General features: G+C 40.3%; 1 protein-coding gene across 1 annotated transcript; it reads left to right on the forward strand.

The window, feature by feature from the left end:
* The first annotated feature begins 20 nt into the window (after positions 1-20).
* Positions 21-27,877, forward strand: kcp (kielin cysteine rich BMP regulator). The gene is made up of 50 exons (XM_085357378.1): positions 21-117; positions 813-1,327; positions 1,653-1,722; positions 2,371-2,642; positions 2,748-2,811; positions 6,514-6,587; positions 6,713-6,802; positions 6,927-7,016; positions 7,126-7,215; positions 8,215-8,301; positions 8,428-8,514; positions 8,636-8,711; positions 9,318-9,400; positions 9,486-9,579; positions 9,663-9,742; positions 9,828-9,913; positions 10,022-10,112; positions 10,230-10,329; positions 10,416-10,501; positions 10,682-10,775; positions 10,858-11,007; positions 11,378-11,484; positions 11,568-11,661; positions 11,753-11,926; positions 12,018-12,100; positions 12,185-12,278; positions 13,918-14,100; positions 14,211-14,381; positions 14,481-14,654; positions 14,746-14,828; positions 14,900-14,990; positions 15,065-15,147; positions 15,243-15,416; positions 16,478-16,736; positions 19,484-19,566; positions 19,662-19,755; positions 19,825-19,998; positions 20,163-20,245; positions 21,383-21,503; positions 21,592-21,674; positions 21,801-21,900; positions 21,993-22,081; positions 24,233-24,335; positions 24,460-24,602; positions 24,862-25,034; positions 25,856-25,967; positions 26,054-26,155; positions 26,252-26,416; positions 26,517-26,817; positions 27,595-27,877. Exons 1-50 carry the CDS (start codon positions 24-26, stop codon positions 27,831-27,833), a joined length of 6,408 nt encoding a protein of 2,135 aa, XP_085213504.1. The 5' UTR covers positions 21-23; the 3' UTR covers positions 27,834-27,877.
* Positions 27,878-27,947: the final 70 nt, after the last annotated feature.

Below are 27,947 nucleotides of genomic sequence, written 5' to 3' on the forward strand. Positions count from 1 at the left end.
TTTTTTCCTTTTGGCTGAGGAGAATGGAGAGGAAACTCAGAGCGGTTGTGCTGCTGGAGATACATTTGCTCTTCGTGTTCTTCTTGCACGGACAGTCTAGTGCAGATAACGAGAATGGTAAGTTAACACACAGGGTCACGGGGGTCATGGATTGTTTATTTTACTGTTTTGATCGAACTTTCTTAAATTATAACTTTAAGTGTGAATTAATCTGTTCACAGTCAGTGGAGCTATAAATGGTATGTGGGGAGTTGTTTTTTGTTTTAGTAAACCCTGGTATTTAAATACTTAAGCTTGATATAATGTCTTTTTAAAAAATCACAATACAAAAGCTGACATGTAATTAATGATTTTTAATGTTCATTCTTGCCCAGTCCCACATTTGTTTATATTGAGTGTTCATTTTCGAAGAAACTATAGTTTTAGTTTTTAAAAAGTTCAAAATCTGACATTTGGAAAGGACAATTTGCCTCTAGCAGTGATTGCTTTTCACCTTGTATGCATGTCCATCTACTTCACAATACTTCAACATAATATAAATACATCTACGAACAACAAAACAAGCTTTTATTGTCATGTTCCATTTCTATCTGGTCCTGAAGCACCAGATATCAGATTTAAAGAGAGTCATAAGTTGAAATTGCAGACAGATGAGATAAGGGTGATCTTGGTTTCAGGTCACTGAGGTCACTGACCAGTAGATCTCTCACACAAAGCTTCACAATCATCATAACCCAGAAATCACAGTACTCTACTCCAGAACTCATGTCATATGGATGTGAATGTGACAGTGTCTCTTATTTCTTTTATAGTAATTGATCTTGTGGAAGCACTAAACCTACCTCACCGAAAAAGTGCGAGCAGCGGCATGATCTACAAACTACGTAACAGAGCACCCCACCTGACACTTCCCGCTGAATATTCTCACTTCCTGTACTCCAACCTTCAGGGTAGCATGGGTGTTCATGTGGTGGGGCGCCAGGCGCCTCGATCCACTGCCACCATCTTTTCTCTTTCGTCTGCATCTTCGCCTATACTCCAGATCATCTCCTCCACTGTCAATAACACCCTGCGTGTGGACTACCAGGTTGAAGGAAGAGCGCACGACTTTGCCAGCATTAACCTTCTGGACACAAACCCTTTTGCAAGTGAAAAGTGGGGTCATCTGGCTGTGAGCCTGGAGCCTGACAGACTGGCATTTTTTGTGGACTGTCAAGAAGCTGCAGTTTTTCCGATAGAAAATGAGAACAGGATCAACCTAGAACTGCCTCAAGATGTTCTCATCACTCTTGGCAGCACATTAGGGAAGAGAAGCAGTAAATTTAGTGTGAGTTTACTTTGCTTACTGCATATTTGCTTCCACACAGAGAACATAGAGAGACATCATCTGAACTTCTTTATTAACAGTACTCTGTTTGTATTTTACACAATACTAGGTATTGTCCTATAAACCTTGTAATCGAAGGAGACTGTCTTTTGTTGAAAATAGTACCAGGAAATATAGTCAGCTTAGATTTACCGTGTGCATAATTACAAATAAAACATCAGATAGTATATCCAAGTATATGCAGTATATCCATAATCAATGCCATTATTCTACATAACAAATACATTATATATTTTATGTACTGACTGTATTTTTTCAAATGCAGGGATATTTGAAGGCAGCAGAAATTTCACTGAAAGCATATCCAAGGCGCCCATGGAGCTGCAATCTTACAGGTAAGAGCAGATTCCATCTCTCCGTCCGTCACAGTTTTTATAGGAAGGTGGGGTTACATCCTGGAACGGTCACCTGTCGATTGCAGACATAATGTATAGAAACAGACAACCATTCACAATCACAATCACGCCGATCACCAATTACCCAGTAGCCCTAAGAAATATGTGAATATATGAAGCCAGAGTATGTGAAACAGAGTACTCACACAGGCAGTGGTGCAGTGAGGCCTACCAAGGTTTTTAGCAGATGATTTGATGTTCCTGGCGACGGGGTCTAGTAACTGACTAACTTCCTATTATTGCAAAGTGGAAGCAGCTAAGAACCACAGCAACTCAGAGGGTTGCAGACCAGATAAAGTTAAAGAGCGAGGTCGGCAAGTGCTCAGGAGCATGATGTGTCAAAGTCACCAACTCTCTGCAGAGTTTCAAACCTCTTCTGAGCGCAAACACTGTGGACCCAGAGCTTCATGGCATATGTTTGCATGGCTGAGCACCGCCTGTAAGCTTAATGTGTAGGTGGCCCAGTACTTTTGACCATATAGTGTATGATGATATCATTCTGCCATTTGGTCAGAACTTATAATGTGTCAAAAATGTAGTATATTTCACTTCTGAGGAGTTCCACCATTTGACTGATTCTTATTTTAGATCATCTATTTCCTCCAGATGCACATGACCCAGATTCCCAGACTGACTCCAGCAAACCTCACAATGATTTACCCAGTAAACTTCAAACAAACCACAGATCACAGGACCAAACCAGCTATCATCCTCAGGAGATCCAGAGTGATCAGATGCAGGGAGCTGAGCCTCCTCGAGGTGATAATTCTGCTTCTCAGGAACAGAAAGATGAGACACTGAGGAAGCTGGAGAGACAGATGACAAAGCTGACTGATGAGTTGGGCATCATAAGAGAGCAGGTAAAGATCACACTTGGTGTATGAGTTTTCATGAAAAATGATATAATGAAACATAATTGCAGGGTACACTAAGATTTTTTTGTTTGTGTGTTTGTTTTATAACAGAACAAAAACCTACAAAATCGTGTAAAATTCCTGGAGTTATGTCTGAAGGACCATTGCAGAGAAGGTGACTAAGCTTCTGTCTGTTTGTGAGATCTGTCACGGGTGTTTTATGTTATTGTTTTGTTTTTTCAAATTTTAAATTCGTTGTATTTACGAAGATACGGAGAAAATGTAAATATGTCTTTGTGTCTCCTGTCAGCAACAATATTGCACATAATTAGTAGCTCTTTACTGATAGCTATCACGGCTTTTGTTTTTCCTGGGGGACACAAACAGAACAGGCAGGTATTTTTGACCCACACTGAAGTCAACTAGACTAGCTTCATAAAATGTTTATGAAGAACACTGCTGTCCAACCTCTGTGTGGTGAAAATGTATTCAGGGCCTTTCAACAATGCTACTGACACAATTATACATGAAAAGATTGGCATTAAATTTGTGTTTCTCAGAGATTCCTTAAGAGAATTCCTCCTTCCTCCTCTGTGTATGTCTGTTATACTGTCTGTAAATATAAAATCTCATAAGGTTTTGAATGATCGCTGATAAAACTTTGTAAAAGTCCAGCGTGGGGTGATGTTAACAATCCTTTAAAATTTGGCTTAGATCCACCGAGGTCTTCAAGGTGAACTTTATTGGTGAAAAACTGACAAAAAGCCTAATAAATTAGAAACTATAATTCTTAAGTGTGGTGTGTATTGTCAATGTAGAGAAAGTACCATATAAAGATTTAAAATATGTCATATTTGACCTCTGACCTTTCCTTCAAGATCAATAGATTGATCCAAAGGTCAAAGTGATGATAATGCTACATAGAACTATTTAAAACTTTTTTTCTTACTGCCATTATTTGTGTTGACAACATATAAGTATAAAATAGGGCATATGGGGATTTTAAGTATTGCGATCGTGGCTCAAGAGTTGGGAGTTCGCCTTGTAATTGGAAGGTTGCCGGTTCGAGCCCCGGCTTGGACAGTCTCAGTCGTTGTGTCCTTGGGCAAGACACTTCATCCGTTGCCTACTGGTGGTGGTCAGAGGGCCCGGTGCCGCCAGTGTCCGGGAGCCTCACCTCTGTCAGTGCGCCCCAGGGTGGCTGTGGCTACAATGTAGCTTGCCATCACCAATGTGTGAATGGGTGGATGACTGGTTGTGTAAAGCGCTTTGGGGTCCTTAGGCACTAGTAAAAGCGCTACACAAATACAGACCATTTACATTACTTTTTACCTCTGATCTTTTCTTCAAGGTTAAATAAGGTCAAGCTTTCATAAAATGGCTTTTATCTTTTAAACTATGTTTAAAATTCTACTGCATTTGTTTGTATTGGCAACATTTGGGAAATGATCATTTGCATCCAAATATGTCTTACTTGACTATTTCCTTATGTTGAATTACATGGCAGAGCTTCAGAACGGCTTGAGGTTGGTCACAATTGCTAATGAAGGCAAGCTTAGAAGCCACCTTCTTTCAGGTTTTGTATTACTATAGCTTTCTTTTAGTTTCTAATAGTGTATGAAGTATTCTCTTTCATTGTCATCGGCTTTTGATTTGTTATTTACAGAATGCAAACCTTTAGTCTCATATATGGTAGTCAGTGGATTTTATCACCCTTTCCTGTTCAAGTTTATGTATCTTATTGTGTTTTATATTTTCTGTCTGTATCTACATAGTAAACCAAAATTTTGGATTTGCGTCAAACTACTTCTTAGTTCAATTTTTAGACAGAATTTCTAGGCATAGCCAGATAGCAGGAGGGTTCCTCTTTGGTGGCCTCAGAATCTCATCTCTGCTATTTGCAGATGATGTGGTTCTGTTGGCTTCATCGGGTGATGTCCTCCAGCATGCTGGAGCAGTTCACAGTCAAATGTAAAGCGGCAGGAATGAAAATCAGCACCTGAGGCCATGGTTTTCAGCCAGCAAAAAGTAGAATGCCCATCCCGGGCCGGGGACGAGTTGCTGCCCCTACTCTGTGAAGTCTTCCTCCTCTCCCCTGGGAACAGCACTAATTTCCTCTCATTTGGTCCCTGTTGGAAATAGTGCATGTTGGGAGGATGCTGTATCAGCAAACAAAGGCAAGGGTTCCATTACATGTGTAAACATTTAAAATCAAGGCATCTCTTATGTGAGCAGAAGAAAATGACAAGTTCAGCAAATTATAAAAAACAGCATATGTGTTTTCACCTCTGTACTTCTCAATTCCATATAATGCGTCACTTGTAGTGACAACATAGAAATGATCTCTGCAGTACCTCTTAGATTCATTAGATTCATTCTCATTCTCTACTTTTTTTTGGGGGGGGGGGGGTGATTATGTGTATACGGCTGTCTTATGAACATGGGCACAAACGATCCACATCATCGCCCAAAGGGTATGAGAAAGCCAGGAAAATACTGGGAAAAAAGGATTTCAAATGGTTTCGTTCCATCATCAGAAAAAAACTATCCAAACAACAATATGTCTATCTTTTAACTGAATAATTTGTCAGTAATGTGTTGCTACACTGAAACTAAGCAGTTCCTGCGCGTTCTCCTTGGTGCATTTGAAGAAACTGTGTAAAAATACATGTGCATATGAAACAAAGACATGGGGCTTTTGCCGATGTTGGACTAGCCTCATTAAGGATTCCTTTAATTAAGTATTCTCTTGATTTTCCCATTTTTTCCCCCACATTTAGCCCACTGTCCCCTTTCTTACACCCCACTGACCTACCTTTGGCACTTGCTTCATTGCTAGTACATACGTAGAACAGACAGCTGCAAGGGCACCATGATTACACACACTTGTGGACTCACACTTTTAGCAAATGCATTCTTGGCTTGCTAAAGGAAATGCCTTTAGGCACAGTAGGCAGCTTTACTAACCTCTTGTTTGCGCGGTGATTATTGCCTTCTCTTGCACACAAACACATTGTTTGAGTCATTACATTGATTAAAGGCTGAAATACCCAAGGTCAGCAAATTATATTCAACGAGGAATGTAAATGCTTATAATAAATGTGACTTTTCTCTTCAGTGATTGCTGTACTATAAACATAATCTTTTAAATGGACAAAGACATAATAGAGGAAGTTATTAAGACCGTGATTTCATCTGTTTGGTAGGGAATCCCTCAGAAAACTAACATTCTGTTTCGCCCACAGTAAATATCCTGCAGTGTTAATAGACTTGTCTGACTTAACGTCGGAAAGTATGAAGACAATTCTGGTTATGGTTACAGTCCATAAAATGCGTATGCGTGTGTAAAGGCAAGCCCGTGTATATCACATGAGAACCATGCTGTTTGTTATTACTGGAAAGGGAGCAAAGCCAGATGTTCATCAGTGACTCAGTGAGAAAAGGTAAAGAAAACCTGTGGAGACAGACAGAGATGGCAGAGGGTGGCACCAGAAAAATTTAGATTTTCTTATTTACAGTATACACTCCAGCATAAACACAACCAAAGAGCAGAGTCAAGCAACTGGCAAGGTTTATTTACAACAAGATTTCAACTTGTAAACTTCAATAGGAAATGAAAGCTTTACTGCTTGTAAAAACACAGTATTTAGCTATGTTAAAAACAGCACTAATGAGGCAGGCAGTGAGTTGCAGGTGCAGGAAGCAAGCCATGGGCAGAATCAGAGGTGATCGATCCAACAAAGAGTAAAGAGAAAAAGGTTGACAGAGAGACACAGAGAAAGAAAGCAGAATAAAACTCCAAGCCTGCATAAAATCCTAACTTACAATTAAAGACGCAGAAAAAAATTGTGATCTAAAGACTTTGTTTGATTTCCAGGGGTCCAGTCAGATTGTCCTTTTCACAATGGGTCCAACTGTACTGAAGATCGCTGTCAGACAAGAGCGTGTAATGTACGTGTTTGATATTCAGTCGCAACAAAATAATAATGAAAAACAATAAATGAACCTAAAGAAATCTGCTGGTCCTGTTTCCTGTTCATTGCTTATGTTATGTTTATTTTTCTTCATTTAAATAGGAGGATATCAGGCAGTGCCCTCAACAGCCGTGCGCTCCTCAAAACTGCCCAGGAGAGAATGTACCTGACTGTCAGAGAAGAACATGTAATGTGAGTATTTAATAATTAACCACAACAGATGATTTTCAAACACATTTAATGAGCTCAAACAACCTTTCTCACACTGTTTTCTGTTGATTCTTTCTCTCATTTTTGTTTCTCTTCATTTAAATAGGAGGATAACAGGCAGTGCCCTCAACAGCCGTGCCGTCCTCAAAACTGCCCACAGGAAAATGTACCTGACTGTCAGACACGAACGTGTGATGTGAGTATTTCATATTTTTCCATAAGAAATGGAAAAATGTTTAATAAGTTTGAAGAAGTCTTCTGCCCCTATTTTCCATTCCTTTTTTCTTATTTTTTCATTTTAATAGGAGGATAACAGGCAGTGTCCTCAACAGCGATGCCCTAATCAAGACTGCAGAGAGGAGAATGTACCTGACTGTCAGACAAGAACGTGTAATGTGAGTATTTAATAATTAACCACATGACAGTCAAAAACATTTAATGAATTTAAAGAACTTTTCTGGCACTGCTTTCAGTTCATTCTTTCAAAGAGCGATATAAAAGACCCCTGTGAGTATACGATCAAGGGAACAATTCATCCTGCGTAGGGTATGGTCACCAGGGCCCCGCCCTGAAGCCAGGCCCGGGGAGGGTGCCTGAAGGTGAGCGTCTGGTGGCCACTTGTGTGTTCTCAGAATCAAATCCCTGCTTTTTGCAGTTGATGTTGTTCTGTTGCCTTCATCGGGCGATGGCCTCCAGCTCGCACCGGAATGGTTCGCAGCAGTCAAGTGTGAAGCAATGAAAATGAGAATCAGCACCTCCAAATCTCAGGCCATGGTCCTCAGCTGGAAAAAGGGGAAGTGCCCACTCTGGTCAGGGACGAGTTCCTGCCCCAAGTGGAGGAGTTTCTTGAAGTCTTGTTCACGAGTGACGAGAGAAGGGAGCGGGAGATCTACAGACGGGTTGGTGTTGTGGCTACAGTGATGGGGATGTTGTACCGGTCCTTTCTTGGTGAAGAGAGGGCTGAGTGTAAACGTGAAGCTCTCCATTTACCGGTTGAACGAGATTCCAACCCTAACCTATGGTCACGAGCTGTGGGTAGTGACTGAAGGAACAGATTACGGACACAAGCGGCAGAAATGAGCTTCCTTTGAAGGGTGGCTGGCCTCTCCCTTAGAGATAATGCGCAAAAAGATGGATGGATGGATCTTTCTCTCATTTTACTTTCTTTTCATTTAAATAGGAGGATAACAGGCAGTGCCCTCAACAGCCAAGCCCTCAAAACTGCCCACAGGAAAATGTACCTGACTGTCAGACACGAACATGTGATGTGAGTATTTCATTCTTTTCCATAATAAACAACAATCAAAAATATTTAATAAGGTTGAAGAAGTCTGCTGGTCCCATTTTCCATTAGTTTTTTTTTATTTTTTTGTTTGTCTTCCTTTTAATAATAGGATAACAGGCAGTGCCCTCAACAGCCATGCCCTAATCAAGACTGCAGAGAGGAAAATGTAACTGGCTGTCAGACACGAACGTGTGATGTGAGTATTTCATATTTTTCCATAATAAATAACAATCAAAAATATTTAATAAGCTTGAAGAATTCTGCTGGTCCTATTTTCCATTCCTTTTTTCTCAATTTTTGTTTGTCTTCCTTTTAATAATAGGATAACAGGCAGTGCCCTCAACAGCCATGCCCTAATCAAGACTGCAGAGAGGAAAATGTACCTGGCTGTCAGACACAAACGTGCAATGTAAGTATTTGATGTTTACTTCATAATAAATGACAATCAAAAATATTAAATAAGCTTAAGAAGTCTTTTGGCCCTTTTTTCCATTCCTTTTCTCATTTTGTGTTTCTCTTAATTTGAATAGGAGGATAACAGGGAGTGCCCCCCTCAAGACTGCCCACAGGGGAATGTACCTGGAGGCTGTGCCCAGCAAATCACAGGTAAGTACAGAGAAGATAAAGCATACTAAACAATACATTTGAGAGGAACTAAACTTGCCTATTTGGCAAGGTACACATTCATTCATTTTATGCACACTGGTAACTCTGTCTGGCATTCATTGTATCATTTCTTTTTATTTCTTTTGGCTGGTCCCTTTAGGGGTCACCACAGCAGAGCATCTCCCTCCATCTCACCCTATCCCTTGCATCCTCTTCTGTCATACCAACCATCTGCATGTACCCCTTCACCACATCCATGCTTTTTACTGTATCACCCATGGTGCATAACTTGTAAGCCTACACTGGCATTTTTATAGCTATCCAAAATAATTCTGCGTTCCACTTTTTTACTATAACAAATAGCATGTGCTGTCCTAATCACATATACTCAAATTTCCAGTTGTCAATGTCACAAAAATTGACAGGACTCAACAAATATGAAAACAAATGGACCTTCTTGTTGGTTTCGGGTTGTTAGGAACTCTGTACTGAGAATCTTTCTTGCAGAAAGGTTTAGGGTGGATAAAAATCTGTTTAGATGTACAGATTAATATCTTCATACCTAGAAGCACAGGAATAGTACAATAATGTGATGTGTGTTTACAGGTTGCACCCATTCTGGTGTAAATTATAACAATGGAGACTCTTGGAGGTCGGTGGAGAGTCCTTGTGATATCTGCCAGTGTTTGGTGGGTCTGACAGCAACTACATGCTCAGGTTTTCATCTGGTCACTCACCTTCATCTCTAATAATGCTGTTCACTCTTCATCACAGGATGGTTATGTTCGCTGTGAGAGGGAGCAGTGTTACACTCCCTGTAGAAACCCTACTGCTCCTCCTCCAAATACCTGCTGTCCAGTCTGTGAAGGTGGGCTTAATTGCCTTGTGTAATAAGGTTTGTATATGTGTTAGACTGTAGAGGCATAATGTGTCTATTTGTGTGTCTTGTAGGCTGTGATGTGAATGGACATGAAGTCCCTAATGGAGCTGTGATCCCTGTTGGAGACCCCTGTGAAGAGTGTAGATGTGAGGTGTGTCTATAAGTTACAATTAAATTTGATTTTCATGTGTGTAAATGAATTGAGGATCTTTTTTTTTTTGTTCTTTCTCTCAAAGAATGGAAATATGGTGTGTTCACGCGTTCGCTGTTCTGCTCCATCTTGTAACAATCCAGTATATCATGCTGGGGAGTGTTGTCCACGGTAACAAGCCCGCCTACCACCATCATCCGTATCATATTTAAGCCTGTACAGTTTCACCTTTTTTGTTGTTTTTAAATATATTTAATCAATGTTTACGTGAACCTGTAGATGCGAGCAGTGTGAATATGAGTCCGAAGTGTATGTGAATGGAGAGAGGTTCACCTCAAAGAGAGACCCCTGCCTCCAATGCTACTGCTCTGTGAGTTTAAACTGACAAAGTCTGAATAAAAATGTATCAAAACTTACAGAGTAGCCATGATATTTGTGACAACTAAGGTTAAAAGAATAAGTGATACATATTCAATTTCTTTGCTAGGCAGGTCAAGTGTCATGTGAACACATGGCTGCATTATGTCCTACACCACAGTGTACTCATCCAGCTAAGCACAGAGGAGAATGTTGTGCCTCATGCAATGGTCAGTGTCAAAATATGCATCTAGTTCCCTCTACATTTCAACTTTCACAGAAACAACCAATCAGCTATCTGTGTTTGTTCCTCCAGAGTGTGAGTATGAACAGAGGGTGTATGCTGATGGGGAAATTTTCAGCCCTTCTGGGGGTGGACCCTGCCTGCAGTGCAGGTGTAAGGCAAGTTTATGCAATATACACCCAAAGAAAGTGTGTGTCTAGTGCAAAAATCTCTTTGTTTTTTCACTCAAGAGGAGGCATGATTCTTCATTTGTTTCATGCATTTTTCTTTTCTAGATCATAGCACTTTTTATGCCCATTAATATCTTTGACATTTCTTTTGTTGCTTCTCTGGTTTAGAGTGGAAATGTAATTTGCAACGAAGAAAAGTGCCCTCCTGTCCGCTGCTCCAATCCAATTAGACACCCACATCTTTGTTGTCCAGTCTGCAAAAGTAACTTCTGACTCATACACATTTAGAGTGCAGGTTCATACGAGTGAGTGTCCTGTATGAAAACCTTCTTTTCTCATTGCAGCATGTGAACTGGATGGAGTGGAATATGATGAGGGGTCCAACTGGCAGCCTGAGGGTCCTTGTTCCAGCTGTACCTGTGCAAATGGAGAGGCCTTATGCACACGCACACAGTGTGCTGCCAACAACTGTCTGCATCCCACCAGGATTACTGGTAAGACTGTGACCCTAACTCTTATAAATGCTATATTTATTACACATTAATTGAAATATGTCTTTTTTGTTTTGTTTTAATTTTGATGATTAGGCCGTGTGTCTGGTGAAAATCAGGCATCTATATATCAAACTATGATCAGTCAAGCCAGCCTACTCGGCAAAGGCTTACTCTCCTTGAGGAGTGTGGACATTTTCAAGTCAGCAGGCTTCCCCATGAGTGTGGTTGTGTCTGCTGAACTTTGTGAAATGAATGTGTAAAATATTACGTTTATGTTTCTTAATTAAATTATGGAAAAAATGAACTTTTTCACAAATTCCACATTTTTTGAGATACTTTAACAAACTGAATACTCTGTCTCGTTTTTTAGGCTCCTGTTGTTCAGTCTGTGACAGCTGCACTTATAACCAACGTGTCTATAGCAATGGTCAGAGTTTCGCGACCCCTGACCAACCTTGCCACACCTGCACTTGTCTGGTAAGAATCCATTCATTAACACATTCCCTATCACTTTTTATCTTTGCACCTGCTAACATCTTCTCCTTTCATCTTATGCTCAGCATGGCACTGTTCAGTGTGAGAGACAATCTTGTCCTCAGCTTAACTGCAGGGACTCCTACACCCCACCTGGAGACTGTTGCCCCAGATGTCGAGGTACCTAAAACTCAGACTGTGATTCTTATCATAGGTAAACGTGATCTATTCTGAGTGAGGTGACTGTAATGTGTGTGTTTGTTCTTGTCAGACTGCTCCTATGAAAACCGTGTGTTTTTGAATGGAGATGTTTTTCCCAACCCCGTGAGTGTGTGTGAGGAGTGCACATGTGCGAGTGGAAGGATTGACTGCCATCAGGCACAATGTTCTGAGCCTCGCTGTAATGCACCGATGCCTGGGCAGTGCTGCCAGAACAACTGCAATGGTGAGAAAGTTTACATTTGCTGTAAGGAAAATAAACAACTCTGAGAAATTAGGATCTCATAATTACAACATTGCTTGTTTTACTGCTGCAGGCTGCAGCTATGTAGGGAAAGAATATTCCAATGGACAACAATTTCCCCATCCTACTGACTCATGCAGGACATGCAGCTGCACTGTAAGAATAATGAGTACAACACCTAATTCAATAACATGTTGCCTTCTTAAAGCAGGTTTTCATTTCTGTTTGTGTTTGTCATAGAATGGAAATGTCCAGTGTCTGATGAAGAGGTGTCCACCACTGACCTGCTCTAACCCTCATGTGATACAAGGAGAGTGCTGTCCCCAGTGTCCTGGTAAGGATATGCAAGAACAGAGTCCTTCTGGGGCGCTTGTTTGAAAAGTTATTTTAAAGCATTAGCTAAATGAATTTCCAGTGCAACAGTAAAATTGCATGAGAGAATCACCAGCCAAATATGCCACAAAATAGAGTTTTAAAAAGCCTTTTTTCACTGTTATACAAGCCATTTTTGCTCTTGCAGAATTCTCTTTATCTTTTTTGATTACTTAAAATATCTAGAAAAAGTAGTACAAAGCACAGTTACCCCCCTCAAATAAAAAAATTCACAAATCTACTTTGAACCAAGAAAAAGGCACTCTTCGTCACTCCACAATTCAAAAGTTTACACTAGTAATGTAAACTACATCTAGTAATAGTTTTTTTGAGTGAAGACAAAGGTAGGGGAGTGGGGGAAGGCATATACAGAAGCAGCAAAAGAGGGGGAAAGGTAGGAGTAGGGACTCTAAATGTAGGAATTATGATTGGTAAAGGAAGAAAGGTGGCTGATGTGATGGAGAAAAAGGACGCTAGATAGGAAGGCTGTGTGCACAAAAGCAAGGAGCATCGGAGGTGGATTTAAACTGTTCTACCATGGTGACAATAAGGAGCCAAATGGAGGGGGGATAATCTCAAAGGAAGAGAGATTGAACAGACTTACATGGACACGTAGATATTGACAACCGAGGCAGTGAGGTGCTGGATAGGTATGTGATAAGCAGAGAAATGTGGAAGGAAAGATGGCAGTTGGCTTTGCAAAAAGGATGAAAATTTTTGGGAAAGCATATTTCAAGAAGGGAGAAGAACAGGGTAGGATAGGGTAAGATAGGAAAGAGTGGAGACAGGCGGACTACATCTTGTGCAGAGGGTGCAATCTGAAAGAGGTTGGAGACTGCAAGTGGAGAATGTAGCTAAGCAGCTTCATTAGGTAGTCTGTAGGATGAATTTGGAAATCAAGAACAGAAAGCAAGTGAAGGCAGAGGCAAGGATTAAATAATGGGAGTTGAAAAAGAGTGCAGAGTTCAGGAAGGAGTTGAGGCAGGCTCTGGGTCGTAGGAAAGAATTAGCAGATGACCGGGAAATTAAAACTTAGGTGGTGAGGGAAACGGCCAAGAGTGGAGATGCTATGATTTTTGTTGGGAGTAACCAGGATGGACAGGATTAGAAATATTAGGAACAGCTTAGGTTGAGGTTAGAGGCAACGCTAGGGAGGCGAACTTGAAATGGGCTGGACATGTGCAGAGGAAAGAGAGTGGATGTAAGGGGTAAATGGTTTTGAATATGGAGTTGCCAGGCAGAAGGAAAAGAGGAAGACCACAGAGGAGTGTCATGGATGTAGCGAAGGAGGACATGGAGAAAGTTGGTGTGACTGAAGAGGATGCTAGAGATTGGGTGAAATGGAGGCAGACAATCTGCTGTGACGATGGAGGAGGAAGAGGAATAATAGCAGTTTCAGGACTACACTGCAAATAGGAACTGGTCAAATACTGTGTTTGTATGCTTTACATACATATATAATGAGAGAATAGTATAATATAATTTAAATATAAATACAAAAATGATTTGGTGATGGCAAAATATAAGTTATACCAACGACTATGAAGCTGACTCCTGAAAGTTTTTATGGTAAATAATTTCACAGTTTTTGTTTTCTTCAGCTCCTCAGTCAGACTGTGTGTATGAACAAAGCTCCTACAGTCACTTGGAGCATTTCAGCGACCCCAATAACGACTGTCGATCATGTGCCTGCACCAACGGGACAGTTCGCTGTAAACGAAAGCGCTGCCCGTTCGCTCACTGTTCTCACCCCATCAAACAAGACTGCTGTCGGAGCTGCGAAGGTACAAGTTGTCATGTCCTTAATTAAAGATCAGAACACTACTGATATTTGATGCAGTTGTTTATTGCGTCTTTATTATCAATTATTTTTCTCTCTCTCTCTTTTTCTCAGGCTGCTTATATGAAGATCAACAGCGAGTTAATGGGGAGATGTGGGATAACCCATCAGAGCCATGTGTTGAGTGTGCTTGCCGTGACGGCTCTGTCCAGTGTCAGAGGAAACGCTGTCCTCCCTCCAACTGTAAACACCCAGTCCAGAGAGATTGCTGCATGTCCTGTGATGGTGAGAACCTGAGCCAATGCACCAATCACTGGCCTCAGTTAAAGTCATTTAAAAATGATCTTTTTTTGCATGTATTAAACTGTAAATTTCTTCTTGCAGGCTGCATGTATAATGGTAGAGAATATCTTGACGGCACTGAGTTTCATGATGGCAGCGACCCCTGTGTTGTCTGTCACTGTTACGGAGGCGATGTCACGTGCTCCAGGATACCCTGTGATGAAAAGTGCAGTCACCCTTACAAACCACCAAGACAATGCTGTGGAGAATGTGACCGTATGAACGCTTAATAAACTAACTGTGCCCACACTGATATTTTCCCCCAATTTTTACAATTTGACCAACTAAACACATCTTTATTTGACAGGCTGTTCCTATAATGGCGCAGTCCTCATCAATGGACAGTCCATTCCTGACCCAGGAAACCCTTGCTATGAATGTATTTGCCAGGTAGTATCAGCACACCCACACAGACATTCCTATTAGCTTTAGACACCATGTCATGCTTATTTCTCTTACAGAGAGGCTCGGTGCAATGTAGGAGGAAGCGGTGTCCTGAAGCCCTTTGTCCTAATCCAGTCGCTGATGCTTGTGGTTGCCCAGTTTGTGGAGGTATCAGCGATCAACACATCGCAGCTCATGTTAAGTAGAATAAGTAGGTAACTGATGCTTTATTGTGTATGCAGGTTGTCGTTTTGAAGGTCTGACTTATGCTGATGGACAGATTCTCCTTGAACAAGAAAAAGCGTGCGAGGACTGCAGATGTTCAGTGAGCGAGAGCAACGCATTATTTAAACCGCTTATTAAGTTCACCATCATGGCATCATGTTTTATTTTTGTTTGGGTTTTGGTTGTTTTTTTTAGAGAGGAGAGGTAGTGTGTGAGCAAAGAAAATGCCCTGCTGTGTCATGCCCACATCCAACTCTCAACAGCTGCGCATGTGAAGTGTGTGATGGATGTAACTTCTATGGACGCGACTGTTTGAGTGGGGAGCAATTTGCACACCCTACAGATAGCTGTCAGCGCTGCTCCTGTCAGGTACTGCCATGCATCATTTTCAGCTCTATCAACTGTGACATTCAGTATACACAGAAAAATCAGAAATCAGAAACTTTAGAGATTACAGGCTTATATTAAGAACCAAACCTGCAAATATCTGTCATTTCAGATTATGTATGCTCGGAAAGTTTATAGCTTGCTTTTTCACAGAAGATGGCAGATGTTATTTGATATGCACCAGTTGCAAATGATTCCCTAGTTCCAACTGAGCATTGTTCAAATGCCACAACCAACCCGAGTATTGTTTCTGCCCATGTCTATCACTTTATGACCACAGAGCACCATACTGCTGCATTGAGCAGGATAACGCACAAAGCTCAGATCATCTTAAACTGGTTTGTTGAGCGTGACAATAAGTTCACTGTAGTCACATAGCCTCCAGAGTCACCAGAGCTGTAAAGAAACATTTGAGGACTTAAAAGAAGCAAGCTACAAATGTTTTGTAACCACATGTAAACCATTTAAACAGTATATGTTACTTAAGGAAGATACATTTAGCTAACAATTTGTTTAATAGCACAACCCTAACCCCATCAGCACATTACAATTTGGTGAATTTTTCTTTTATTTTGAAAAACTGCCAGGAAATGTTTTCACTCCCTGTTGTTTTAATATTTGTTAGTTTGTTTAAAAAATATTATTACAGTTTCCCTCATGAGGCTTTGATGGATATTTTATTTTTATATATATTTATTTTATTATATCTAAAAAGACTTTGGTTTAACTACTTTCAAAAGGTTATGTGTTTTTATTGTAAAAAAAAGTCTTGTCTCTAACATATGTATCTATCCACAATTCAAAAAGACTAAATCTAACACTGAAACTAATAAAAACATAACTAAAATTAAATATTTTCAAACAATAAAAACTAAACCGAAACAAAAAACTGAATTAAAACTGAAGTAAAAACAAAAAGTCAAAATGAAATAAAATTAAAAACTCATTTAAAACTATAATAACTCTTCATATTAGAAGTGACTTTTTACCAGGCATTAATTTGCACTTGCTTTTTTGTGTGTGTTTGTATGTGTGTTGTGTAGAATGGTGGTGTGGTATGTGAGCAGGAATCTTGTCCAAGCATTACCTGTAGCAATCCAGTGACACGTCCTGGGGAATGCTGCCCCATCTGTGACTGCTGTTTCTATGAGGATGCTGTTTATTCTAACGGCGAAAGCTTCAGGCCCCCATCAAACCAATGCCAGAGCTGCACCTGTGTCGCGGGCACTGTTGAATGTGTGTCCGACGGCTGCCAACAAGCACCCTGCGCTCAACACGTTTCCATGTCAGAGCCGTGCTCAGGTACATCCTGAAACGATAAACACACAGCCAACAATTCATTATAAAGAAAGCTAGGATCCCGTATGTATTCACTTTTTAAATATAACAAGGGCTTCACAGAAAATTAACCTGCATTAGTATGTAATCTTTACTGTTTTCACACTGTTAAACAGAAATGTCACAGAAGTACAAAGAGTATAAATCCCATTTTGAATTCAAGCACCTGATCACAAAAATTACACATCTCAACAACTTGGAACACGTTATTTTCACCTTTTATGGACTAATTTGGAAATCTGCTTCCTTTGGACGAAGACTATTAAGACGCTCACTAACTTGAGATGCTGAATCACTGACCTTTATCATTTTGTTCCTGGTTACAACCCCTGTAACAAGAAGTCAGTTGTCTACCCAGACCCCTTGACCCTGTCACCACTTTATTTTGTCATAATAAGTCTTTGTTTAGTCCTTGATCTTGTCACCCAGTTGTTGTCTTCCAGACCCTCCACCTTATATGTTTTGTCACTGTTTAACACTTGCATGTAAACCATACCCAGCCCATACTCTTGTTCACCAGTATAAATGTTGTGTTTTGTCAGTGGGTCAGGGTTGGATTACCTTCCCAGACCCACTCTCTGAATTGGTACCAGAATACTCAATAAACATACCACCACAGCAAACTTTCAACAGTTTGGTCCCGTGATCCATTTGGTAATACGTTTAGTTGGAGACTGTTACTAAGTGGTCAGTGATCCTTTTGAAAACACAGTTATTGTTCCTGTGTGCTGTCTAAGGTCTGTGGAACTGCATGGCCTTAGGATTTGACTAAATTGCTTAAGGTTTTGACATTTTAGTTACCAGAGGACTGAAGAACAGAAAAAATTTTTTTAAATGCATCTGAGAGTTTTAAAAGTTTGAAAAGAAAAAAGAAACTAAGAAAAATGAAATGACATATGGGTTCATAGTGGGAGTAGGAGTACATCAGGAATGTGCTTTGAGCCAATTCTCGTTTGCAATGCTGATGGACAGTCTGACAGAGAAAGACAGACTGGAGTCTTTGTGGACTTTATATTTCTAGACAATATTGTGATCTATAGTGAGAGTGGTTTAGAGTCAGTGGCACTATTAAAAAAACGAAAAAAAAGACAAGAGACGGAGTTCAAGGTGGCAGAGTTAAGATGCTAAGATTCTGATTAGGAGTAACCAGAATTGACAGGATATGAAATGAATATATTAGAGGCTCAGCTGAGGTTGAGCATTTTGGAAAGGTTAGAGAGGCAAGGCTGAGATGATTTGGACATGTGCAGAGGAGGGATGGTGTGTATGTTTGGCAAAGGATGTTTAGGATGGAGTTGCCAGGCTGCCAGGAAAAGAGGAAGGCCACAGAGAAGATTCATGTAGTGAACGAGGACATGCCGAGAGTTGGCGTGGCAGAAAAAGATGCTGGGGATAGGGTGAAATAGAGGCTGATAAACCGCTGTGGTGACCCATAATGACAGCAGGTGAAAGAAGAAGAAGTTAGAGATTATTGGGAAAACATCATAACAATTTGTGTTTTTCTTTGTTGTGACGTCATTGCATGTTTTCTTTTGTTTGTCAGAACTTGTCTGTTTCTTTTGTGAAATGTCGTTTGATGTTTTCTTTTCCCCCCTTCAAAGTTCTACAAGAAAAACCAAAGAACATATTAATGTGATTCTGCTGGGATGAAAGGAGCCTTTAGGAGAAGTTAGTGGAGCATTCTTAATGCTGAGAATGAGTGTGAGGTTGAAAGCGAAAGAAATTCATTTAAAAAAATGTGGGGCCCAAACATCAATCAGTGAGATTAACAGGTCTCTTCAGCACATGGGCTCTACTTACTCATCACTATCGGTACCACAATATAAGGCAATGCAGACAGTGAAAAATGTGGTGCAAGACTCAAAGCCTACATGTGGCTGAAGAACAAGCTGAAAATATAGATACCTAACAGAGGAAGTTCCAGGTGTACTGTATGACCTTCTACTGGTCAATGAAGAAAGAGGTCATGACCATCATCCAGCACATATCACCACCTTGCACCATTCCCTGGCAGCTGCAGTGTGTGTGTTTTCGTCCCAATGATGGCTTTGCCTGCAGTATAATTTCACAAACCCGGATGATTTCAATTACAGCCAACATCAGGTGAAGGCTCAGCTGATACCCTTCTGTGCATTCTATTGGCCATATCTCATATGGGATATGCTACTTAAGCTGCTTCAGCCTGCAACAGCTACTGTTACCCCACAAGCTCCTTTACACACCCACATTTTCCATTTTGTGCTTTTAATGCTATTTCTGACTTAATTCAATGCTTATTGTCACCGATAACCTGCTCTGTTCTGTCAGGACTCCTGATCGTGCTCTCCCTGCCTTTACCCTTTTCATGCAGAATGATGGGGAGGCTCAAAACCCTTGTGTCCAATTTTAAATTACTGTAGTTGAGAGAGAAGTAATATAAGTAATTCTGACAGAACTAATAATATATCCTACACTACAACTTTACACAGTTTTTTCTTCCACACTCAATCTTCTACCTTTTTGTCAGTTTTTAACATTTATGTTTAAACCATGGCCCACTCACAGTCGCTTGTTCATCAGTCTTAATGCCATATTTTGTCGGCTTACCTTCCCAGGCCTGCACTCTGGGTTGGTAATCCCACCCTGTACTGTAATATACACAACATTAGAACAAACTCTGACTGACTTCTCCAACATTTTCTTTCTCTGCTACTCTTGGTCATGTGACTCAGTATGTATGCTGAATGGACAGGAGTTCAGTGATGGGCAGACGTGGACCCTGAGTTCAAACCACTGCTCCACCTGCATCTGTAAGGTCTGACTTTATAAATCTTGTTTGCAGATATAGATTTTATTCTTCTCCATATTTCCTTTCTTGTATTGAAGTGCTGATCTGTGATATTCTCACAGGCAGGAGAGGTGCATTGTGCAGTTCCTGAGTGTCCTAAGCTTGCTTGTGTGCATCAGGTGACTGATCCAGGAGCCTGCTGTCCTCGTTGTAGAGGTAAATAAACTAATGGAAGCTCTGATCACAGGTGGAATAGTTTGTCAGTGACTCACTTTTCCTTCTCAGGTTGTGTTTATGCGGGAGAGGAGCATACAGAGGGCAGCAGCTGGTTTGCAGACTCAACTCCATGTATGACATGTATGTGCGTGGATGGTGTGACCACCTGCTCTGAAGTACACTGTCTGTCTCCATGTGTTAACTTCATCAGTGTGCCTGGGGAGTGCTGCCCAATGTGTGCTGGTAAGCATATTCGCCTTACATTTTCTTAGTTTCTGTTTCTCTGCAGTCTCTCCCAGTAGTGAAACCCATACGTAGCCATACAGTAGTGAAAGCCATACATTTAATATAAAATATATGTGTTCATATTCTTTTATTGTCACAATCTGTCATTATTTTTTGAGCAGACTGTGTATTTGAGGGCAAAGTATATGGACCAGGGGACAGTTTCCATCCAGCCAATGACCCCTGTCAGATCTGCACATGTGAGGTATGAAACAAATAAAAATCATCTCTGTATTGGATCATGAAATTTTGGTTTAGGTAATTTTTTTATTATAACTTATTGGCTATACTAAATCTGTGTTTAAAACAGGGAATTCACAGTCTTACAGTTTCATTACTCAGATTGATAGTGAGATTCTAGATATGCCATTACTGTACTGACACAAATGACAAGATATTATCTCATGTGTGTTATAAAAGTGGTATGAAAATATCATGTGACAACCTTAGAATAAACGTTTTTACAGTTCTCAGATCTGATCCTTGTGTTGTGGAATGCTTTTTCAATACTGTTTCCCAGTTTTCCTGTCTTTGTGTGTCTCTGTGCTTAGTTATCTTCTAGATTTCCTGTTTCACTTTGTCAGTTAGCATCTCTTTGGTGTGTTGTCTTGGGCTTGCTTCCTGTTTGCTGATTACCTTGATTATGTTTAGCTGTTTCTGATTCCCTTCCTGTCCCCACTTAGCCAGTTATCTTTATATATAAATCCTATCTTCTCTTCATTCTCTGTTGTGCCGTCTGTTATACTTCCAGTTGTGTTTCCCGTTTTTTTCTACTAAGTGCCTTTAGTTTTTGTTACTTTGCTTTATGGTCAGAGGGCCCGGTGGCGCCAGTGTCCGGCAGCCTCGCCTCTGTCAGTGCGCCCCAGGGTGGCTGTGGCTACAATGTAGCTTGCCATCACCAGTGTGTGAATGTGTGCGTGAATGGGTGGATGACTGGATATGTAAAGCGCTTTGGGGTCCTTAGGGACTAGTAAAGCGCTATATAAATACAGGCCATTTACCATTTACCATTTATGGAATTTGTTCAGTCTGCTTCCCACACCCTATTTGTGTCACACAATGTGCGATCCGTGCAGGGTTTAGTATTTTAAGTCAAAGTGATGAATGATGTTTTCAAAGTCAGTTAAGCTTCAGTTCTACTTACTGTAGCAAAATTGCTTGAAGCAGTAAAAACAGAAAGACAGAAATAACGTAAAAATAATGCAAGGATTTCTCTTTGGAAGATATTTGATTTCAGTGAGATTTCATCATTAAATAAATATAGATAGATGGATAAATGGAGTGATAGAAGCTGTAATAGTAAAATCTGAAGCAGTTTCTTGACATTTTGTGTGTTTCTCAGGTGATGCCGGATGGAGAACAGCACCTGAAGTGTTACCGAAAGCAGTGTCCCAGTCTGGTTGACTGTCCTAAGGGCAACATCTTGTTCTCTGGACCGGACTCTTGCTGTCCTGTCTGTGCACGTTAGTAGCAAACAAATGAATAAATAAATTATATGTGTATTATCTCTGCAGTATTGCTGAGCTCTCTAACATATGTGTCTATATTTAGAGCCTCTCAGTAACTGTACCCCTGCACTGATTGGTAATGAGGTGTTGGCAACAGATGACCCCTGTTTTACCTGCCAGTGTAAGGTAAAACAACAACACTTTGGTGTGATACCTCACAGATATGGAATAAAATATTTACAGTTAGGATATTTCAGCAACTACAGAGTTTCATTATGGGGTGATGCTGTCTTTGGGTGATCTCCCGTACAGGACCTGACATGGACTTGCTTACACAAAGTCTGCCCACTACTCACCTGTCCTCTAAATGAGCAGTTCACCCCTCCAGACTCATGCTGCCCAGTGTGTAAAGGTATAATGTGATAGAACAGCAGCAGTCTTAACATTTAGATTCTTGGTATTAATACATCTCTGTATATGTTGGCTCTCCTCTGTTCTTCGCAGATTGTGTAATTGAGGATCAGAACAGGCGTGTTGTGAACGGCACCAGCTGGAAAGACAGCAAAGATGACTGTGTCACATGCACCTGTTTTGTAAGTCAACAGAAATCTAGACACCCATCATAAAGAATATAGACACCCATCATAAAGAATATATATATATATATATATATATATATATATATATATATATATATATATATATATATATATATATATATATATATATATATTTGTATGTATGTATGTATGTATGTATATATATATATATATATATATATATATATATATTCTTTCGGAAACGTAGCTGGGTAATTATGTCATTGGCATCGGTGAGCCACTGTCAATATGTGACATATTGAAATCGCGTTTGAATTTGTGCTTGTTTTTTGCTTTCACTTTGCAATCGCGCGAACTGTGTATAGAGAGCGACAGCACTGATTGGTGAGTGATGATAATTTGCGCACCAATTCCTCTGACATCGTCTTATCAATCGTTAGCTTACTACGCAAACATGACAAGTGAAATCTCCCGCAGCAAGCTTAAACATGTGAGAGGTTGATCACGCAGAGAATCGCTGAGCGTTGTGTGAGTGCGTGTGTAAAAGCAGCAGGATATATATTTTAGTTCTGCTGAGCCAAATAAGACAGGTCAGGGTAAAGAAGTGACAGCCAAAGAAAAGCTTACCACAAAATGGAAAAGTTATGACAAATCAGACTATAAGGCAAAAATAAAGTGCAGCTTTATGGTTTCATGGACAAAAGAATTTCTGTGGCTGCAATATGACGAGCTAAATAACCAGGGGTGCACATAAGTGGTCCGCAGGTGCGCATTCGCTGTCAAAATAAAAAACGCGCACAAGATAAGAAGTTGCAACGCGTGTTTGCTACATAAGATTTTCAGGAGGAGGACAGACATTTGTTTAGAACTCTTAAAGATGTCGAAGAAGCTCCTTTAAGCAATTACTGTGATGTTCCTCCACCTCCAAAGAAATGTCAGAAGGAGTCCGAACCACAAAAGAAGCACGTATTCTCGGAAAAGTAGTTGCAGGAGGTGAGCTGGCTTCAAACAAATGATGAACGCACAGAGATGTGGTGCGGAATGTGCCGTGAAAATTTAATAAACGACAAATTAAAAAGGCATGAACATTTTTTTTTGTATCAGAAAAATATCAAACCGTGACACCAAAGTATCGAACCGAACCGAACCGTGATTCGAGTATTGTTGCACCCCTAATATATATATATATATATTAGGGGTGCAACAATACTCGAATCGATATTGAACCGTTCGATACAGTACTTTTGGTTCGGTACGCATATGTATGAACAATACAAAATTTTTCATTTATTTTATCAACTTTTCTTCTGACGATGCTGTCTGTGTTGAGCGCTCAGTGGATCTGCGCTCGACAGTGCAGCCTAGGCGGAGTAGTCGAACGCAGATTCACTGAGCGCAGTGCAATATTATATTATATTATAATTTTAATAAATGACAAATTAAAAAGGCATGAACATTTTTTTTTGTATCGAAAAAATATCGAACCGTGACACCAAAGTATCGAACCGAACCGAACCGTGAATTTTGTGTATCGTTGCACCCCTAATATATATATATATATATGTATATATATATATATATATATATATATATGTATGTATGTATGTATGTATGTATGTATGTTAAAAAATAATGTGGTACACAAATACAAGTGGAAGGGTTTAGTTTTTGAGGAATGACTTAAAAGACACAAAAAGAAGGGTCCAGCGCTCTCCAGCTGCAAATACTGAGGGGTTGATTTTGATCGTTAAGCTAAGGAAAACACTTAAATTTCACCTAACTGAAGACATAATATTAATATGATTCTCCATTCACACATACATACATCTGATCCAACTTATCCCCTATCCAATTCATGGTCTTGGGAGTGTTGGAGCCTATCCCAGTTGACATAGGGCGAGAGGCAGGGTATTCTGGAAAGATCTCCAATCACAGGGGTTAAAATTAACACTTAACCTAAACCCATGCGTGTCTTTGGACTGTGGGAGAAAACTAGAGAATGCAGAGAGAACCCACGCAGAGAACATGCTAACTCCACACAGAAAGGCCACAGACTTAGGTGGAAGGCACACCAGCACGTTGCCACTAATGTTATATTTAAAAAAAATAGCATTTCTAAAATAGACCTTTTTTTATTTACTGAGATTATTTTCTTAAGAAGTCTGTTTGTGGTTGCATCCTCAGTTGGGCTACATTGAGTGCAGCATTGAAGAGTGTTTACCTGCCATTTGTCTGGAAGGACAAAAGCAAGTGAAACTTCCTGGGAGATGCTGCTATGAATGTCAAGGTATCACAAAATAAAAACAGCTGCTGGCTTTTCACCTCTGGGTATTCGACACTGGAATGATGTGACAGATGGATGGGGTGTATTCTTTACAAAGATTAAACTTTGTTGTGCATATGTGTTGTAGACTCGGAGGTGTCGTGTTTGTACCAGGGGACAGTGTTTCACTCCAATGAACACTGGGAGGTGGATGAATGCACCAGCTGCACGTGTTTGTCTGGAGACGTACACTGTCGCAGTGAACGCTGCCCTCCCCTCACCTGTGCAAATGTGAGTGTTATTGAAAAACACACACACAAAAATTTTTTAATGGCGTTTCATGATTATCTGAAATGTTCCCATGATGCTCACCCATCAATTTGCAGAGAATCAGTTATTATCTGACGTTTCTCATCTGTGTTCACACGCTGGCTATTTTCACAGAGCACATTTTGTCACTGCAGACTTTTTGTTTTTTAAATCATTTTAGGTTCATCATATTCTCACACAGCCAGTGTTAACACAGTCTGTTTGTGTGTTTTACTGCCAGGATGAGATGCCTGCAGTTATCCCAGGTTTGTGTTGTCCTCATTGCCTTCCTCGTCCAGCTACTTGCAGTGCCTTTGGCGATCCTCATTACCGGACCTTCGATGGCCGCATGCTGCACTTCCAGGGAACGTGCACATATGTCCTGACACAGGATTGTGAGAGTGGAGATTTCAGGTGAAATTCATCCCAAACAATATCTATAATAATTAATTGTATAAAAAGTAGTGCTGTCAATAGATTAAAAGAAATTAACAAATTAATCTCACAATTATCTGTAATTAATCGCGATTAATCGCAATTACTTGATCCTGATAACTTGATTTTTTTCAACTTTATATTTAAGCTTCTAACTGACATTTATGCAATATAATAAAGTAAATGTAGAATAAACAAGAAATTCAAATAGAATTTGAATAGTTTTCTTCAATCTTCTCCCGGATGCATTAATTGCGTTAAAAGTTTTAATCGCAATGGGGATTAATTCGCGTTAACTCGTTAATTTTCGGTGGCGCTAATATATATATATATATATATATATATATATATATATATATATATATATATATATATATATATATATATATATATATATATATATATATATTAGACATAGACAGAATCGTTTCGAGTATTTTGAGTCATTGTGTGCTCCAGATGTGTTCATCGAGTTAAAATTTATAAACGCGTTAAGCATGATGGTGGATTATTTTGCGTTAATGCGTTAATTTTGACAGCACTAATGAAAAAGAGATTCTTTTTCTGTTCAAACAAACCAGAACAGTACTGGTTCTGTGTTGAGGTTGATGATATGGAGTACCTCCCCAAGAGGTGCAGTTGCCATCATTGCCTCACAGAAAAAATAGTCTTGGACATCCTAGCTGGCTGGAACTGGAGGTGTTTCAGAAAATAGATGCATTGTTATTGTATTTAAAGAACAAAATTTTGCTAAAAGGTAACAAGTAACAAAACAAGAAAGCACATTTTTGTTTTTACAGTGTTCATGCTACAAATGATGATCGTGGACGTAAAGGAGTGTCCTGGACTAAAGAGGTTACTGTGTTTTTGGGTGATGTCACAGTGCAGCTACTGCAGGACTGGATTGTGAAGGTTTGTATGTAAATAGACCATAAAGGGTTTTACCCAGTGAATTTTATGCTTAGTGCATTCACTCATCCATCTCCTCTTTTATCCAGGTGAATGATGAGGCTGTAACTTTGCCATTTCTCAGGGAACCATACATCTATATCGAACGGCAAACCAACACAATTTTACTCAACACTAACATTGGTCTGAAGGTGCAGTACTCTTTGTTTTTCTGTCTCTTTACCTTCTCACAAATTTGGTCACTCCCAGTTTTGTAACAAACTGGTACATCCACTCGCCCACCTTAGGTGCTGTGGAGTCCTCGTTCACATGTAGAAGTAAGTGTGCCAGGCTCCTATAAGGGCCACACCTGTGGTCTTTGTGGAAACTTCAACAACTACTACCAGGATGACCTCCGGATGCCAAATGGAGGAATCACCCTATCTGAGTCTGAATTTGGAAACAGCTGGAGGGTAAAATCAATACACAGCAGTAATACAGAGACTCTATAAAATACATAGCTTATCACTGATTTTGACTGCATGCAAATGAAATAACTTTTTGTCATTTAAGGTCACAAATGGTACCCATTTCCGCTCCTCCTGTCGTCCTGGCGAGAATGTTGACCCTTGTAAGGATGCAGGCTACCAGGCCAAAAAGGGGGCCAACACTCGCTGTAAAATCCTGAAGTCTGCCATCTTTAAGCCCTGTCATCCCGTGGTGCCTCCTGAACAGTGGTACGGAGCTTGTGTTTACGACCTCTGTGCTTGCGGTGCCAATACTGATGACTGTCTTTGTGACACGTTGGAGGCCTACGCGAGCCAGTGCAGAGCAGCAGGAGTCATCGTGCAGTGGAGGAGCGCGTCTCTGTGTGGTGAGTAAATCACCAGAAAGTGGCAAATATACTCTAGGATGTATATTATCATTTCACATCGAGCGTGCATGCCGGCAACCAGCTGTCAGCTTCATAACCAACTTTAAACTGTCACGGGCCCAGCTTTTTAAATTTTGGGTCTTGTCTAGTTTTCAGTTGGTTTCAGTTTATGTTTTATATCCTGAGTTTCTGTGTATTCCTGTCTTCTTAATGTTCCCATGTGTGTCCTAACCTCATCCCTGTGTTTTGTCCTTGGTGTTTCCTTCTTTGTGTTTGTTTCCTTTTCTGTCTTTGTTTCAGGTCTGTGTTTCTGTTCTCATGTTCTGCTACTTCCTGTTTTATTTTGATAGTCTCTCATCTTGTTTGCTCTAATCTCCTCTTGGCTATTTTGACTAAAATGTGTTCTTTGTCACGTCCTCCCTTTTGCTGTGCGCTCTCTTGTCCGTGTGTTCTCCTAGAGTCCTATTTTTCGGTTTGGTTTGTGTAATTTCTGTAATTTGCCAGCAAGCAAAGCTGAGTTTTTGAGTTTATTTCTCTTCCTGTGTCCTGCCTCTGGGTCCACAGTCTGCTTGCCACACGGCGTTCCATGACATAAACTGCTTAATGTTATAAGGAAGTAATGCAATATGATTCATTCTGAATTAAAAATAAACAGCCATTGGCCTCACTGCTGTCAGCCACCCGGAAATTTCTGCTGAGGATCAGTAAAGGTCAAAATAAGACATATGCTTGAAGCTATAGTGCTCACAGTTTTTTCTTTGCTCCTGTCTTCCACAGCTGTGGGCTGCCCAGTGGAGAGGGGCTTTGTGTTTGATGAGTGCGGCCCCCCTTGTCCTGTAACCTGCTTTAATGTCGATGTACCTCTGGGAGTGATAGAAAGCCACTGTTTCAAGCCCTGTGTTCCAGGATGTCAGTGTCCTGCTGGTCTGGTCCTACACAACAACTACTGCATACCACAAGAGAAGTGTCCAAAGATCATTCATGGCAGCTCCTCAAATGCCACAGTTACTGAATAAGTGGACACTCACTTATAATTTCACACGCATGCACTGTCACTGCATCAGCCCCATGTTACTGTATACAATGGAAAGATTTCCAGATGAACCTCCATGACCTGTGGACTCCACATA

This window comes from Diplotaxodon limnothrissa, linkage group LG7 (assembly GCF_057381915.1).
Source record: "Diplotaxodon limnothrissa isolate DT_005_m linkage group LG7, D_limnothrissa_male_GT1.1, whole genome shotgun sequence".
NCBI lineage: Eukaryota > Metazoa > Chordata > Actinopteri > Cichliformes > Cichlidae > Diplotaxodon > Diplotaxodon limnothrissa.